The sequence below is a fragment of the Lonchura striata genome, chromosome 22 (assembly GCF_046129695.1).
Source record: "Lonchura striata isolate bLonStr1 chromosome 22, bLonStr1.mat, whole genome shotgun sequence".
NCBI lineage: Eukaryota > Metazoa > Chordata > Aves > Passeriformes > Estrildidae > Lonchura > Lonchura striata.
Window position 1 is genome coordinate 5,028,632 of NC_134624.1, and position 16,477 is coordinate 5,045,108.

The 16,477-nt window shown below is 49.5% G+C and overlaps 1 protein-coding gene across 3 annotated transcripts in view; it reads left to right on the plus strand.

Moving 5' to 3' along the window:
• Positions 1-1,350: 1,350 nt before the first annotated feature.
• The window catches only part of ZNF618 (zinc finger protein 618), a 150,474-nt gene continuing 135,347 nt past the window's right edge, over positions 1,351-16,477 (plus strand). For 2 of the 3 annotated variants that reach the window (XM_077787854.1, XM_077787856.1), the window contains exon 1: positions 1,419-1,592. In XM_077787854.1, the coding sequence (XP_077643980.1) occupies positions 1,539-1,592 (54 nt within the window). In that variant the 5' untranslated portion in view covers positions 1,419-1,538. Of the gene's footprint in view, positions 1,593-16,477 lie in introns of all 3 variants that reach the window. The other variant, XM_077787855.1, reaches the window with a different exon arrangement.

The window sequence follows — 16,477 nt, forward strand, 5'->3', positions numbered from 1 at the left end:
GAGCTCTTGGGAAAGACGATTTCATGGGCTGGGGCTGGAAAATTCACAAGTTCAGATTATTTTATTAATACTATTAATAACTATTTTTGGCATTGCTTCACAAGGAAGAAAACATCAGGTATGTATGAGATGTAATTATGTTTATAGTTAATGCTGTGTGTTTTCCAGGGGAAAAAAAAGCACTGATTTTTTCCCCTTTCTTTTTGGAGGAAATCAACAAAGTTTGCTGAGCAGTGATGAGTGTTATGAGCATGTGGTGAGGAAAAGCTCTTGGTGGAGGGACAGGGTGTCGCGATGAGTTTTGTGTGATGGTAGAGAAAGGCTTTTCTCTGTTTGGTGTTGTGGCAAAAGAACTCAAACATGGGGGACCAGGAGCTGAGAGCTTCGAGGCTAAAATGGCAGGGGGCGATTTCAGCCCTGGGTGTGCTGGGGGGGAAAGAAAGTGTTGGGGAAGCAGGGGTGATGCTGCCCAAGCCATTTGGACAATCATGGAATCACAGACTTTCCTGAGATGGGAAAAACCAACAAGGATCATTGAGTCCCTAGCCTGCCCCTGCCCAGACCCCCCAACAGCCCCACCCTGGGCATCCCTGGCAGCGCTGGCCAAAGGCTCCTGGAGCTCTGGCAGCCTCGGGGCCGTGCCCATTCCCTGGGCAGCCTGGGCAGTGCCAGCACCTCTGGGGAAGAACCTTTCCAGCCTGAGCTGCCCTGGCCCAGCTCCGGCGGTTCCCTCGTGTCCCTTCTGCCGGGCCATCTGTCCCGTCTCACCCCGTGTCCCCTGGGATGCCGCTTAGTCCGTAGCCCCTTCCCCGGGTGCTCAATGAGGTGTAGAGGCGTTCGAGGCCTGGGGAAGCCGTGCGGGACCCGGGCACTCCCGCAGCTCCCACCCGCCGGGCTCTCGCCCCCGCCCGGGCCGGGGGCACCGCGCCGCCCGGGACTGTCCCCGCGCCGGGCCGGGGTCCGCAGCCCGCAGCCCGGCACACGCACACACACACGGACACCGCGGGACACCTCCCGGGGGGCGCCGCGGCGCGGAGCGGCCCCACGGCGCCGAGCGGCCCCGCGCCCGCCGGGCGGCGGCCGGGCCGGGCCGGGCCGGGCTGCGCGGTGCCCGGCGCGGGGGCGGAGGGCAGCGCGGGGCCGGCCGGGCGGGCGGCGGGGCTCCCGCGCCGGGCCAGACTCAGCCCCTTTCTGCCGGCGCCGCCGGCTGCGAGCAGCGCTGCGGCTGGAGCTGCCCCCAGAGCGGCTCGTGATGGCGGCGGCGCGGGCTCGGCAGCGGGAGGCGCCCGCCCAGCCCTGCGCGCCGCGCCGCTAGCGGCAGCGCCCGTGCCCGCGGCGGCCGCCCCGGCCCATGCCCCGGGGGGAAGGGGGGCTGCAGCAGCCCGGCGAGCCGCCCACCCGCGCAGCGGGGGCATCGCCCCCACTCGCCGCTCCTGGGAGGGCGGAAAGGAGGCAGCGGCGGCGGCGGCGGCTTTGTGCGCGGCGGGCGGATCGCAGGCCTCGGCGGCGCGGGGCTCGCCTGCTCCCGCCCCAGCCCCATGAACCAGCCGGACGGCTCCGCTCCGGCGGCGGCGGCGGCGGCGGCAGCGCAGGTACGCGGCGGCCGGGCGGCGTGTCCCCGGGGGGAGGCGGAGGGAGCGGGGAGGAAGGGAACGGAAGGGAAGGGAAGGAGGGAGGGCGGCAGCCGCAGCCGCCCCGTCGCGGAGCCCCGGCGGCGCTTTGGCGCAGTGCGCGGGGGCAGCGCCGGCGGCGGCTCGGACCCCGCGGTGCCGGAGCCCGCGGCCGCTCGCACCGGGCGGAAAACAAAGCGCAGCTCAGCAGCCATGTCGCGGACGAGCCGCCCCTCGGCCCGGCCCGGCCCCGCTGCCCGGCCCGGCTCGGTCCGGCCCGCCGCGCTCCGTGCCCCGCGCCCCTTCTCCGGCCTTTTTCTTTTTCTTTTCCTTCTTTCTTTCCCACCCCCCTCCCTTTTTTTTTTTTTTTTTTCTTCCCCCTTCTTTTAATTTTTCCTCCGGAACGTTTTTTTTTTTGGTTTTTTTTTTTTGGTTTTTTTTTTTTTTTCCTTCTCCCCCATTTTTTTTCCATTAAAACGACGCCACCTAGAGGAGACTATTTCGTAAAAAAAAAAAAAAAAAAAAAAAAAAAATTAAAATTGAAAAAAGAAAAAAGGGAAATATTTTGCTATTTCTAATTTTTTTTCCCCAGAAAGTTGGGGCCGGATCCCCCATGTTGGGGTTCCTCCGGCAGCTTCCGCAGCGCCCCGCAAATTTCGTGTGTGTGTCCCTTTGGAGCCAAAACCGGCTCATGGAAATGAAAATTAAACAGGAATTTGAATGAATTCAGGTTTTTCTCCCCTCCACCCCCATTTTCTGGAGAAAAACGGAGCCTGGGAGCAGCAGAGTGCTGGGAAAGGAAAGTGAGTCAAGTTTTTGGTGGGCCCCCCCGGGTGAGCTGCAGGGAGGGATTACTTTGGGAAAGTGGGAGAATTGCTGTTCCGGAGCAATTAGGAATTGGGCTTCATTGTAATTTTGAACTTGTGCAGCAAGCTCTGCCAAAACTCGGGTTTATTTTTTTTTCCTTTTTGCTGCAGTGCTTAAAGTTATTTTGTTTGAAATTAGGAGTTTTGCAGGAAAATGAAGAATCCAGAAAATTTGCTGTGGACACACCCAATTTTTTTTTTTTTTTTTTTTTTTTTTTTTTGATTTTGGATTTCATGCAAAACTGCTGTTAAACAATGAGATTCTAAACACAGTCCAAGAAAACACGAGGACAAGCAAAATTAAGAGTCGAATGTCAGTTTTATTTTAGAATTTCTTGGCTTTTTGGATGGTTTCTCTCGGCATAATTAAAACAGTTTCCAGCATTTAATTTCCTACTTCTTTTGTAGAGAAGAAAATTTCCATATTATGGTTTTTAGGTTTTTTTTTCCCCTTCTTTTTTTAAACACACTGTAATAACTCTATGTCCTATGGCTCACATAAATCTAATATTTACACAGGTTTATTATAAGGTCCGCCATGATATTGTGAATATGCATAATTAACAATATTGTGAAAAAATAATTGCAGATTTTGTGATTTTCATTTTTTTTCAGACTGAAGTGCCTTTAAAGGGCTCAGCCATGATATTTTTCACAATTTCAAAATCCTTTTTCTCCTTGACTGTTAAAGCCTTGCTGGAGTTTGAATTGAATTTTTTTTTTCATTATTATTTTTGGTGGGGTTTTTCTTAATTGTTTTGTTTGTTTGTTTGTTTTAAATAGTCCTATCCCTATTATTTTGCTGTTACAGAGTGCCTGTGAGTTCTGGACTGTGCACACACTGGTTTATTATTGTAGGGTTGCCCTTGAATACTGGGGTCTTGGTATTGATCTTTTTAAAAATAAATAACAAAAGAGCACTGAAACATGCATTGTTTCAAGAAAAAGCAGTCTAGGAGAGCTACATGGCCTTTCCACCCAAAAGTGGGGGAGGGAGAGGAAGAGAAAGATTAGGTCAACATTGAGTTTTACCAACCTTGACACAGTATCCTCTCTAAAATGGGGACAAAATAGCAAGATGGCTGGCTCCACAGCTGCAGCAGTTTGGATTTTTTTTTTTTTTTTTTTGGAAAAAAGCATTTTTAAATTTTAAACTCCAAAGTGAGTTTCTGGTGCTGCTGGGCACCTACCAGAAAATGCTGAAATCTAGGTTCTGCACAAAATAAAATTAAATTTCGAGCCAGGATGAATTTTTAATTTTGAATCTCAAACCCCTGAAATTTTTTTTTTTTTTTTTTTTTTGGTTTTGATTTTCTGTTCCATGTAATTTGATACTTGCTGGAAATCAGAAAGGAGGGACTGGTGAATTCAGGGTTTGGGGGCTGTTTTCACTTTTTTCCCCTTTATTTTTTTCATGTTTTGATTTTTTGAAAGTGGGGGGAAATGGAAAAATTTGCAAAGCAGGATAACTCTTGGGTGGAGGAAGAAATACTCTGAAATGTCAACTCCATATTTTTATTTTTGCATTTATTTGTCCCCAGCCCCCCCGAAGGGGACCCACCCTCTTCCTGAATCCCTTTTTTTAGCAAATAATGGAGTGGGAGGCCGGTGCCAGCCCGGCAGTGGTGCAGTTAGAGCCGGGTGGCACATCTGGGTAAAAATTACACACAATGCTCCAAATTGGATTAAACAATCCCGGAGAATATTTTATTCATGGTTTCATCCAGGAATCCGTAGCGTGGTGGCTTTTCCATGTTCTTACCCTCCAAGAACTCCCTTCTTTGAGCTGCACCCCAGAACTTTTACTATGATGTGATTGTACCCCAAGAAACTGTAGCTTTAATTTTTTTTTTTTTTTTTTAACATTTCATACGTTTTTTTTTCTCGTGCGAATCAGACCTTTTGATGCTGCTTTTCCCTTGCCCTGCCACACACCCGGAGATGTAGGGAGCATCCCCGTGGATTTGGGATTTGGCGGGGAATGCACTGATGGGTGCTGCATTTTAATTAGAGCTAATGACCAAGCCTCAGTTCTGGGGTCACAGTGCCAACTGTGGCAGCGATGCCTTTCGAGTTTCTCGTGAAGCAGAGGGGCTGAAGCTGGGGAGGCCCGGCCTGGAGGTGTGTTCAGCTGTGCTGGGGGTGCTGCTGCTGCTGGGGGTGCTCTGCGTGTCCTCCCTGCACGGGTTGCTGTGGGAACTGCAACCTTTCCCATGGTTAACTCCCTGGGGAGCTGCAGCTTTCCAGCACCAGCTCCCGCTGCTGGGGCTCTAATGGGTCTGAATCTCACCTTTCTGCCTGTCCTTCCAGCACAGACCTGCTCCTGCCTGGAAAAGATTTCATAATTTTTCATAGCAGTCTGCCTTCAGGGGGATTTTTTTTTTCCCTTTTTTTTTCTTTTCTTCTGGAAAGTTGATCAATATTTTATCCTTTTCAAAATTGCTGTTGGCAGCATGGAAGGGGAAGGGGAGGGAGGGAGCTAAGCTGAGTGATACCAACAGATTTCTTGTGACATAACTGAAATGTATTTTTTAAAAAAGAAAAATTTCCAGGACCTCATTTTCAGTGACATATTTTCATCCCAGAATGAAAACAGACATAATATTATTAAAGTAGTAGATAATATTTATACAAATGCCATATAAAACCTTGGGAGGTTATTGCATGACTCCAGGATAATTTAAATATATTTCACTGCCATAATGCAACGCCGGGAATAGTTCAGTTCACGGGTGCAGTCACGTGCCCCCGGTGATGCACAGTCAAGTTTGCAATTATGCAAGTGCAGGAGTGAAATTAGAGTGGAATTAGTATTCTAAAAATTAGATTTAATTTTAATTTTATTTTGCAGGGGAGAGGGTTGAAACCTGCTCTAAGGGTCATGCTGATACAGAGTCAGGATTTGCGCCCACTGTGCCAGGGCAGCTCAGGCTGGAGAGCAGGAAAGGTTCTTCCCCCAGAGGTGCTGGCACTGCCCAGGCTGCCCAGGGAATGGGCACGGCCCCGAGGCTGCCAGAGCTCCAGGAGCCTTTGGCCAGCGCTGCCAGGGATGCCCAGGGTGGGGCTGTTGGGGGGTCTGGGCAGGGACAGGGGCTGGGCTGGGTGATCCTGGTGGGTCCCTTCCAGCTCTGTGGATCAATAATCCTTTGGATGCTGTGCCTGTTCAAGGATTTCCACCTTCCCACCATGGCATGGCAGGACTCGGTACGAGGTCCTGGATGTTGCTGCTGGATGTGGTGTCCGTGGCACAGCTCCGTGGCACAGCCCCATGGCACACACAGTCCCCATGGCACAGTCCCCATGGCACAGTCCCCATGGCACAGCCCCATGGCACACACAGCCCCATGCCACAACCCCATGGCACACACAGTCCCCGTGGCACAGTCCCCATGGCACAGTCCCCATGGCACAGCCTCATGCCACAACCCCATGGCACACACAGTCCCCATGGCACAGTCCCCGTGGCACAGCCCCATGGCACACACAGCCCCATGGCACAGCCCCATGGCACACACAGTCCCCATGGCACAGTCCCCGTGGCACAGCCCCATGCCACAGTCCCCGTGGCACAGCCCCATGGCACACACAGCCCCATGGCACAGCCCCATGGCACACACAGTCCCCATGGCACAGTCCCCATGGCACAGCCCCGTGGCACAGCCCCGTGGCACAGCCCCATGGCACACACAGCCCCCGTGGCACAGCACCCACACCACAGATCCTGCGGGGCCACGCTGGCAGTGTCGGGTCCCAGGCAGTGCCCATGGAGCCACTGGTGGCCTCTACTAGAGCATCCCCATCTTGAGTGTGGCTCCGATTTCAGGAGGGGCACAGGGGAGGGTGCCAGCCAGCCCAGGCTGCTGTGGGATAAGGGTGTGCAGGAAGTGTGGCACATCCCAAGGGTTTGCTTCATCCCCCATTCCCTGCAGCTGCTCCCCTGGGCTCTGTGCTTGCTCCAGTCCAGGCTTGGCTCACTGCAGGTGGTTATTTGTGTGCTGGGAGCTGTAAGACATACAAAGGTGGTCCTTCAGTTGTGGGGAGCCACACCAAAATGTGAGTTTTGTCAGAGGTTTGCCAGATCGGGCCCTATTTGTACATCATGTACTTAATGGGGTGAGGGGAAGAGCCTGGGCAGGGGCTGCCAGTGGAGGCTGTGCCTGTTCTTGGTAAGGGACGTGGGGAAATGGCCCCAGGAGATATTTATTTCTTGCAATTTCTACATTTCTGTGCATCCAGCATTGTGCATATTTGGAATTTCACATTTACGGATTCCATTTGGCCATATCGTGTTCTCTGGGGAAGAAGTTTCTAATTTTTAAAGGTCTTTTATGGATTAATTGCTAGTCATCTGCCTCCTTTTTGCTTTTGTTTGGTTCCTTGAATGTCTCTTGATTATTTTGTACTATGTGATGCCAATTTAGTGGTTAACTAGTATGCAAACTACATCTGGACGTGTTGACTTTGCATTAACAATCATTGATTTGTCTGGAGCAAGGGAATAGAAATGAATGCTGCTGTTTACCATGGATAGTATATGAAAAATAACCATTTGCAATGTGCCTTTCATCAGGGGCACAGGGCTCTGGTGCAGCTTGTCACAGTGGCTCTGCCGCATCATGTGAGAGCTGGATTTTTAAACCATGGCACCAGGAAAAGGGACTGGGGAAGGCAGTGGCTTCTGCTGTGTGGGGAAGGTGCCCCTTGTAGGAGCAGCTCCTGGTGACCTTGGTTAGCTCTGGTGACAGTGGGAGTGGGGTAAATTTGTAACAGAGAGGGAGTGGAAAAACATGAGTCTGTAATACATAACATGTAACATATAATATACACCACATGTATAGAGCTTTTGGCTTGGGAACATAACCAAGAGGATTCAACATTTAATAATCAAAAATAATAAGCAGAAGGTTGAGTTGATGGTGGCAGCAGCAACAGCTGTTTGTCCCCAAGCCCCATGGCCGCAGCTGTGTGGAGGGCTCTGGATGGAGCAGGGTTTGGTGCCTGCTGGCCCTGCCTGGCCGTGGGGAAGCTGGGATGTGGCTGTGGCTGTTCAGGTGGCCCGTGGGATGTGGGAGGCATTGCTGCACACTTGTGTCTCCTCTGGAAGAGGGGAAAGGCTGAGCAGATGCTCTCTTTGCAGAGAAGGTCTCTTCCCAAGATCTGCTGAAGACATCAAAGCTGCCTTGCTCACGTTCCTTGGTGTTTCAAGTGACAGTCACAGTGGTCCCTCGGTCGAGCTTTGGTATTCAGACCTTGAGTCCCTTAGATCCACTCATCCCTGGACCTTTTCTGCTGTCTCTTGCTGAGGGCTGTCACTGCTGCTGGTGGGGCATGATGCTCAGTGTCAGTGTTGGTCATCCTTTAGGCTGGGCTCAGCAGTGAGTTTCTTTCTACACTGAAATTGCTTTGCTCATGTGGGAACATGCGTGTCAGAGCCCAAATGATGGACACAGGTCATCTCCTGAAATGTGGGGTTTGTACTCCAGCACTACTGAGAGTGTAAATGCACAGGGACGTGCTGAGCAAGCTGCATGGTGGCTCTCTGAGTTACTTGGGTTTCACTTGTTGGATTCTCCCAAAGTCAGCAGTGGCAGAAAAAAGAGATTAAATAAAGAAAATTCTTCACTGAAAGTGCAGAGAAGCTTTGTAATCTGAGTGGTGCATTTGGGTGAAGATGCAGCATGGAGAGCACGAGCAGCGTGGCAACGACACAGGTAGATTGGAATCCATCCCTTAACTAAACCTCCTCTGTGCCCATGGAGCAGAGTTCTGTGCTGTGTGTTTTCCAGTGTTTTGGCAGTTCAGTGGCAGTTAGCTCTGGTTCACTGACTGGGCTGTGGGGGCTTGTGCCAACACTCAGGAGCTCTTGCTCCAGCTGGGATGCTGCCTGGGGAGCAGGGGCAGGGTGGGGGGCACAGGCCATGTTCTGCCTGCCCTTGATGGGGTCAGACCAGCTGGACCCCGTGCCCGTGCCTCCCTGGGTGTGGCTGTGCCCGGGTGACTTGGCCGAGGCCAGGGCAGAGTCCCACCCTGCCAGGTGATGGGACTTGTGGTTGATGGAGCTGTGCTGCCTCTGGAGAAGCTGGAGGCCATGTGGCTCTTCTGGGGTGAAACTGCAGAGCCCTGGGTCAGCCTGGCATGGGGCTGTCCCCATGGGAAGGCCTGAGGGTGGCCAAGCCTTGTGCTTTTTGGTGGTGGAAGCAGTGTCACTGCACCAGTTCCTCTGCTAGAGCAGCTTTCCTTGGGAGTCCCTCCCTTTATTTCCCTCACCTGTATTTCCTAGGCACTCCAGTGTGTGCTTAGAAATGTTTTGCTGCTGTACTGTACCTGCAAAGATTTAATTATATAGGCAAGGCTTTCCTTGCTTGTGATTCCCAACACTCCTGCTTGTTTCATGTCTATATTTGGCTGGTGTAATGTGGAAAATAAGGCTGGAAGTGGAGAAGTAGAGACTGGAGAATTTGCCTGCACTGATAAGGGGCTGACAAAGGGAAACATGAATGTCAGAGTGTGGAACAGAGAGGAGCTGCTGGAGCCTGCCATAGGTATTTGAAAGATCAATACCTGTGCTGTGTTTGTGCATTTAGATGTGCCTGGGACACTCCTGGATGGAGTGAGGTTCTCGGGTGGGTCTGGGATGCTGGGGGGGCTGTTGGGTCCATACTATGCCTGGGCCAGGAGCACAGGAGCTCTGTGGTGTTTTCTGCCCTGGCTTAGAAATCAGGGATGTTATCACACAAGGTTTGATACCTCAGCAACTGACAGAAGTGAGAGCAGCCAGGTGTGTCAGACCTTCCCACTGGCAGTGAGCTGAGCCAGGCTGGATGGGCCAGATGTGCTCACGTGCCAGTGCTGGTGTCCCAATGGCACCACTGTATCTCCAGGCTCTTCAGGATTTAATATTTGTTGTGATTTTGTTTTACTAGATACACACAGGCAGCAGTAATTTTATGGAAGTTAATTTTCTGCTCTGCGTGGGTGTAGGTATCCTTTCCTGCCTGAAAATAGCAGCAGAAGTCAGTTTTCTGAAGTTGGGTGTGCTTGCATTGAAGGGCCGTCATTTACTGCTTCCAGAATGTTGAGAACAATTTTAGTGCAAGTATTTAATTGCTTTAGGCCTATTTTTAGAAATATTAAACCTCAGTTTTCAGAACTGCAACCAAAGCCAGCAGCTCTGCTGGTGTGGGAAAGCCAGGAGGGGAACCTGGAGGAAAACCTGGAGCGACGTGGGCTGGCCCCACTGGGAGCAGGGCAGGGCATGGGGTGCTGCAGAGCCTTTGGGGTGCACACTTGAAACCGAGTTGTCTGTATTTTGGTGAGATTTTTTTTTTTTTACTACTCTTCTATTTACTTGGTTACATGAGGAGAGAATGAATGAATGAATGAAACCCATTTCCAGCAGATTTGTACAATTTCTTGTGTTAAGTCTGCAGGCTGGTGGATGTAGCTTGGAGGCTGAGCTGGGAGCATCCCAGAGAACAGTGTGCAGGCAGCCCCAGTAGGGCTCTGGCTCGAAACCCAAGAATAGCTCCTGCTTTTCTGGGTGTAAATCTGTCACTTGAGGTCTGATGTGCCTTACTCTGTGGGCTGCAAATCTTGAGCTTTCACTGGTGTTTATAAGATATTTGTGATTTTGAGGGTGGGAAGAGAGTTGTAAGAAGGCAGGGTAATTATTGGCTGGGAATAAAATACCTTTTTGAATTTGTGCATACATTTTGGAAACCTCTGTGGGGAGGGACAGCTGTATTTGGATCAGGCTGGTGGCAGGGGGATATAAAAATCCCCTTGGGAATCATTGGGATTTCTCTTTGCAGTCAGGGGTTGCTGTTGAAGATGCTGAGGGGCAGTGGCAGTGACACCAGGCTGGAACCTGGCCTTTGGTGGCCCTGGCAGGGCTGGAGCTGGACTTCACCAGGGAAGGAATTAATGAATGACCACCAGGAAGGTTGCCCTGGGGTGTGTTTTGACTTGGCTTCAGGACATCTCTCTGTTTATGGTTAATACTACTGGGGTTACTGCATATAACTCCAAGAGAGGCATATTTTTACCTTCTTATGTGCCTTTATTTTAGAGGCCTTTAAATTTGGCTGGTTGGTGATAACAGCAGTTAGAACTGGCATTTCTCCTCCATGGGGTTTGTTAGGACATGCCAGAGACACAGCCTGGCAGGGGACCCGCTGTGCCTGGAGCCGGGGTGGGCGCTGGGCGAGAAATACAAAATGTAAATTTATCCAGAGAGGGTGTTCAGGTGGAGATACAGCAGAGATCCACATCTATCCCCTGGGGTCTGGGAGCCTTGCTGCACTGCAGCTCCTGGGACTGCTGGCAGATGCCAGAGGGATGTGGGAGAGTCCCCTGGAACATTTATTGGAGAACAGCACCCCAGAGGTGCTGGCACTGCCCAGGCTGCCCCGGGAATGGGCACGGCCCCGAGGCTGCCAGAGCTCCAGGAGCCTTTGGCCAGCGCTGCCAGGGATGCCCAGGGTGGGATTTTGGGGGGTCTGGGCAGGGACAGGAGCTGGGCTGGGTGATCCCTGTGGATTTCTTCCAGCTCTGGATATTCTCCATGATCCCCACATGGAGGGAATAACAGGGAATAGCTCTGCATAAATGAGAAAAAACCTCAAAATCGAGGTCCCTTTTCCTGAAATCTTACATGTATTTACATTTTTGGTGGGTTTTTTTTTGTTTGGTCTTCTTGTTTGTTTGTTTGTTTGTTTTCTTTTTTTTTTTTTCCTATGTAATCTAATTTGGTTTAGTTGCCAGAAAGTAGAAAAGTAGATTTGCTGAGAGTGCTGCGTTTGCTTTTGGTTGCTGATAAGGTGGAGGAGATAAGTCCCACGTTGTGGCTGTTTGTTTGTGTGAGTGGGAAATGTTTGTGCTTCCCTCCTTTGACAGGGAGCTCCTTGGCCATCCTCCTGCAGCATAAACACTGCTTGTGATTGGAGTTCATTATGTGAAATTTAAAATGTATAAAATGAAATGTTCCTGTCTGCTTTAAGCAGACATATGTCTACGGTTTGCAAATTAACCTAATTAAATATATATGTAGAAATTTATGATATTCAGCTCCTAGCACAAGGTATGCAATTAGCATCCTTGCCAGCAAGGAATTTTCCATTTCTGTCTTGACTTTTCCTCATAGGAGATGTGGTTTGGGGTTTTTAATTTTTTTTTTTTATTTTTAATCTTCAATCCCTAATTTTTGTTCTGCTTTGGAATTCACTTAGGGACAAGTCCTGTGGGGATTTAGGCTTGTGGTTAAATTACCCTACAAGCAGCTTTGACTGAAGTCAGTGAAACATTCCCTAATTCTTAGGCTCCAGCCTGTCCCTTTGCCTCTGCAGGACAGGAGGAGTTTGTTTTGTTAGGAGAATATCATGAGCAAAATAGAATTCTGGGGAGAAAAATTGCATTTGAATATTTACATTTTTCAAGTCTCTTCCTTCCTCCCACCCAAAAATAGCAAAAAAACCAAAAAACTATGTGTCTCCTTGTGATTTATGGAATTTTCAAGTGTTTGGCCAATGTTGTTTCCAAAACACCCCATTCCCTCTACCTGAGCTGTCTCTATGGCAGGAGGGCCCTCACACAAGAAGCACAAATCCATTATTACAACCTCTCATTTAGCAATATTCTGGCACCAGGAATACTACTTTTAGTTCCTTTTCTGCTAAAGTGTTGGGTTGGGTTTTTTTTTAAATATTTAAAGTTTGATCACGTTAGAATAGTTTCTTATATAAATAATAATTTGGTCTATTTTGCATATCAATAGTTGACTCCATTTTCTTCACAAAAAGCCTTTTTTCCCCATAAACATCCCCACTGTTCCAGCCCAGAAGGTACTCTTTATTAGTCAAACCAACCAAGTCATGACGTTCCCAGCTCAGCTATTTTAATGATCCCACAAACCCAAAAAAGCAGTAGGAAATTTTTCAGAAGCAAACTGCAGAAACTTTTTTTTTTCTTTTTGGGACATCGTAAGTTTTCAACTTTCTGTCCAATTATTTTTGTTACATTTTTCCAAGCTTCAGGCTGTAAACTCAAAGAATTTGGAACTGTTCTTTCTTCCTGGAGATTGTTTAAGGGTGTCAAAGGTGGCCCAGCACTGGGTGGAAGAGCTGAGGGCTCGGCAAATGTACTGCCTTCATTCCTAATATCTGTGCAAGGTCTGTTGATAATTCTGCATGGCCAAGGTGAGATGTTGGATCATAACCATTTTCCCCCCTTGGACATCTCTACAATTCTCTCCTCCTGTGTTTTCCTTTGACTTTTCTGCACTGCTGTGCTTCCCCATCTCTCTGTTTCAAGGCAGAGGGGATTTTACTCTGAGCTCTGTCCCTTTGCAGGAGCTCTCTGCTCTCCCAGGTTGAGCTCCTTGGTGTCTCCTGCCCTCTCTGGGTGTTTCTGTGCCCTCTCCATTACAGGGGATGGTTTTTCAAAGGCCATCAGCAGCTTCATTCCCAGTTCTCCATCACCAGATGTTGTGGGGTGACCAACTCCATGAATTAGAAGAAGAAAACTGTTGCAGGCTGGTTTTGGGGTTTCCTTGTGAGCCTGCAGCCTTGCCAGCTGTCCCATACTCATGTCCTTTGTAGCTCCAGCTATGGGACACGTGATTTACTGTCAGAGCTGTATTTTCCACTGGTTCAGGTGTTTCTTTCTCACCTCAGTGCTGTGCCCACTTTGGAGGCTCCTCAGATCTTGTCCCAGGATGTGCTGCAGCCCCTTGGGATGTGGATTTTCTGTAGCCTGGCATTACCCACCACCAAGGCAATCATTTGGCTAATTGCAGCATCTGCAATTTATTTAGGCAAACAGGGGACTGAAAAATATTTGCTTTCACTTGCTTGTGGGATTTATTTTTAGGGTTTAGCTTTGTGCTTTGGGAAGCAAAGCCGAGCCATCCTGGTATCCCTTTTCCCTGAGGTGCTCTTTGGGACTCTTCTGGCCACCGTGTCCATGGCACAGGAGTTTGCCTGGCTGGCTCACCCTTCTTGCCCTCGTCTGCTCCCTGGTTTTGTTTGCAGTCTCTTTGCAGGTGGATCACCAGGGGCTGTGCGTGAAGCTTTATGCAGGGGCACATTTCTGTCCCCACGCCCATAATGAGTGGCTGGTTCCATCAGAGGCCCTCAGCTGCTGCAGAGGTGCCCCTGAGCCTCCTGCCTTGCCTCGGTGGATGCTGATGGCTGATTTAGGCACCTCGGTGGGGAGCAGGGGCTGCTTTCCCTGCGCTGCTCCCTCCCCAAACCCGCTCGGAGCAGATGGCTGCGGGACCCCGCTGTGATAATGAACTATTCCTGCCCTTTATTTTCCCTCTCTTAATCAGTGGTTAATCAATGAGGTGACTTCTTACTTCATCCTGTGCATGTAAAAGTGCTGTGACTGCACTTGTCACAAGAGCCTTTGCAGAGCAAACTCTTTTGGAAGCCTTTTGGAAGTCTGTGTGCACCATGCCCTGTCCTACCTGCCGCTGCCTCTTGCCAGCAGTGCTGAGAACCCAGTGACTTATGGCTGCAGGCACCAGGGTGACTCCAGGTGTTCCTTTCTAGTCCATGGGAACGCTGAGTTTTAATTGTTCTGTTGTTTTTGATTACTGTTTATAGTCATTTTTCTGCCACAAAAATGAAGTTCTGCAGTTCCTTGGAGCCCTTTTGAAACAGTAGGGTCACATTCAGTGCTTGCTGATTCATAGGTGGACAGCAGTGATTTTGGGGGTGCTGGGTGATTTTGATAGCTTAATGCCTTTCACACTTTTGGGTGGATGCTGTTGGGCCCTGGAGATTTTTAGTTTTTTGCTGTTAATTTTGCTAGGCAGGTCTGCAGCTTTTCCTGGTGACCCCACAGTTTGAGGTGGATGCTGTGCTCATTCCTCATGAGGGAAGAGTCCAGGAAGGGAAGTGCCAGGCCCTGTCACAAATGAGCACTGGTGCAAAGAACTTGAATTTTTGTCCTGTGGTTTTATCGTTCTTCAGTGCTTGATTTATACCAGAACCTGGCAGATTTCTGGTGTTTGTGTGTTTGATTATTAATTTTTTTTTCCTTCAGTGACCTGTTTCTCAAATTTTTTTCTGGATTGACTTCTTTATGGCTTAAAGTGTAGCTTCCTTGAGTTTACATTCTCCTAATTTGGGTTTCTTTCTGAAGGTGTCTTTTTCTTTCTAATGGCCCTTTCCATTTTGCTGTTAAACAATAATTTTTGTTTAACAAACCCCCTTTGGTAGGTGATAATCATCTCCAAGTTTTCCACCTTACCTGAAAGGCGTTTTAGCTGCTACATTAACACTCTTAACAAATTTTCCTGTTTATAGAATTATAGAATGTTTCCTCCTGTGAGGAAAAGCTGAGAGAATTGGGATTGTTCAGGCTGGAAAAGAGAAGGCTTTGGGGTGACCTCACTGCAGCCTTCCAGGGAGCCTGCAAGATACATGAGAGAGATTCTTTACAAGGGCTGGACAGGACCCAGGGAATGGCTCCCAGTGCCAGAGGGCAGGGATGGATGGGAGATTGGGAATTGGGAATTGTTCCCTGGGAGGGTGGGTGACCCTGGGTGCCCAGAGCAGCTGTGGCTGCCCCTGGATCCCTGGCAGTGCCCAAGGCCAGGCTGGACAGGGCTGGAGCAGCCTGGGACAGTGGGAGGTGTCCCTGCCATGGCAGGGGTGGGATGGGATGAGCTTTAAGGTCCCTCCCACCCCAAACTATTCTGGGATTCCCTGATGTGCCGTGTTTGGGGACACAGTGTGGGGACAGAATTCCTGTGTGTGGGACCTTGAGCACCATTTCTGCATCAAACTGTCTTTCACGTTTGCAGGTCTCTATGGGGTTATCTGAATTCTCCTCTGACTGAAATTGTGTTTCCTGCCTTGGCAGAGAGCTACAGCCTCTCTCATGTTCCTTGGCATTTTGAGCATCCCTCTGTGCTCTGCTTTTCTGGGATGGGCTCCCAGTTCATCAGGGTTCTCTGCTACCTCCTGTCATAATAATCTTGTTTCATTTATTGGACTACACTTTGCTTCTCTGTCAACACAGCTCCATCATTCCCATGTAATTTGGATATGGATTGCAATGCCTTGAGTCTTTTGTCTCCTACCTGAAATTTTATGAAGCTCTTCAGGGATACATTTATGACCTCATCAATAGAAAATGCTTCACTTACACTGGTTGTTCCTGTAACTTTGATTTTCTCAGGCTTTAGTTTAAATAGGTTTTATATGATGGCATCTGTTTTCACTTTGGTTCTGACGGTGTCTGGCTTACTCAGAAGGGCTCCCTTTGGCTCAAGCCCTCCTCAGTTCCCACCTTGAAGGGAGGTTACAGGTGGGGCCTCGTGGGATTTCACAAAAAGGTCCTGAGTGTCACTTTTTGAGGCTGTGCTGTCCTTTGTGCCATTTGCAGGCATTTTTAGCAAAGTGTGGTCTCTGCCATGAAGTGAGAGCCATAGTCTGAGCTTAAAGTTGGTCTCCATGTGGGCTGCAGCTGGTGGAGAGCAGGACCCTGAGCCCCCTTCTCCTGCCTTCCATCCTTCCCTTGCAGCCTGAGCTCCTGTAAGCAGGGCAGCACCATGCTAGTGAGAATTAAAACAGAGTAAAAGGGGAAAAAAAGGAATATTAAGAGGAAGAGATGACAGTTATCCTTGAGTTAGAAGTTATCAAGTGCAGAAAATGGATAAAGGAAGTTAAAAACACAAGGGAAAAAAAATCTGCCTGTCAGTGCAAGGAAGAGTAAGAAAGTATTTGTATTAGGAACAAAAGAAATTCTAATAATGGTTTGTGTAGACTTATCACGGCTGAGGAGAGGTAAAATGCATAATAAAGCAGAAAAACTAGACATGTTTAATAAATATTGCTGTTCCCTATTTGTAAGGAGGAGGAATGATCCACTCTCAGCCCCTGTGCACAGGGGATACCAGGGCCAGCTTCTGCCAGGGGCTGAGCAGGGCAGGGGTTTCCAGCTGCTCCCTGAGTGAGTTCCCTGGGCACTCCTGCCAGGTCTGCCCTCGGGCTG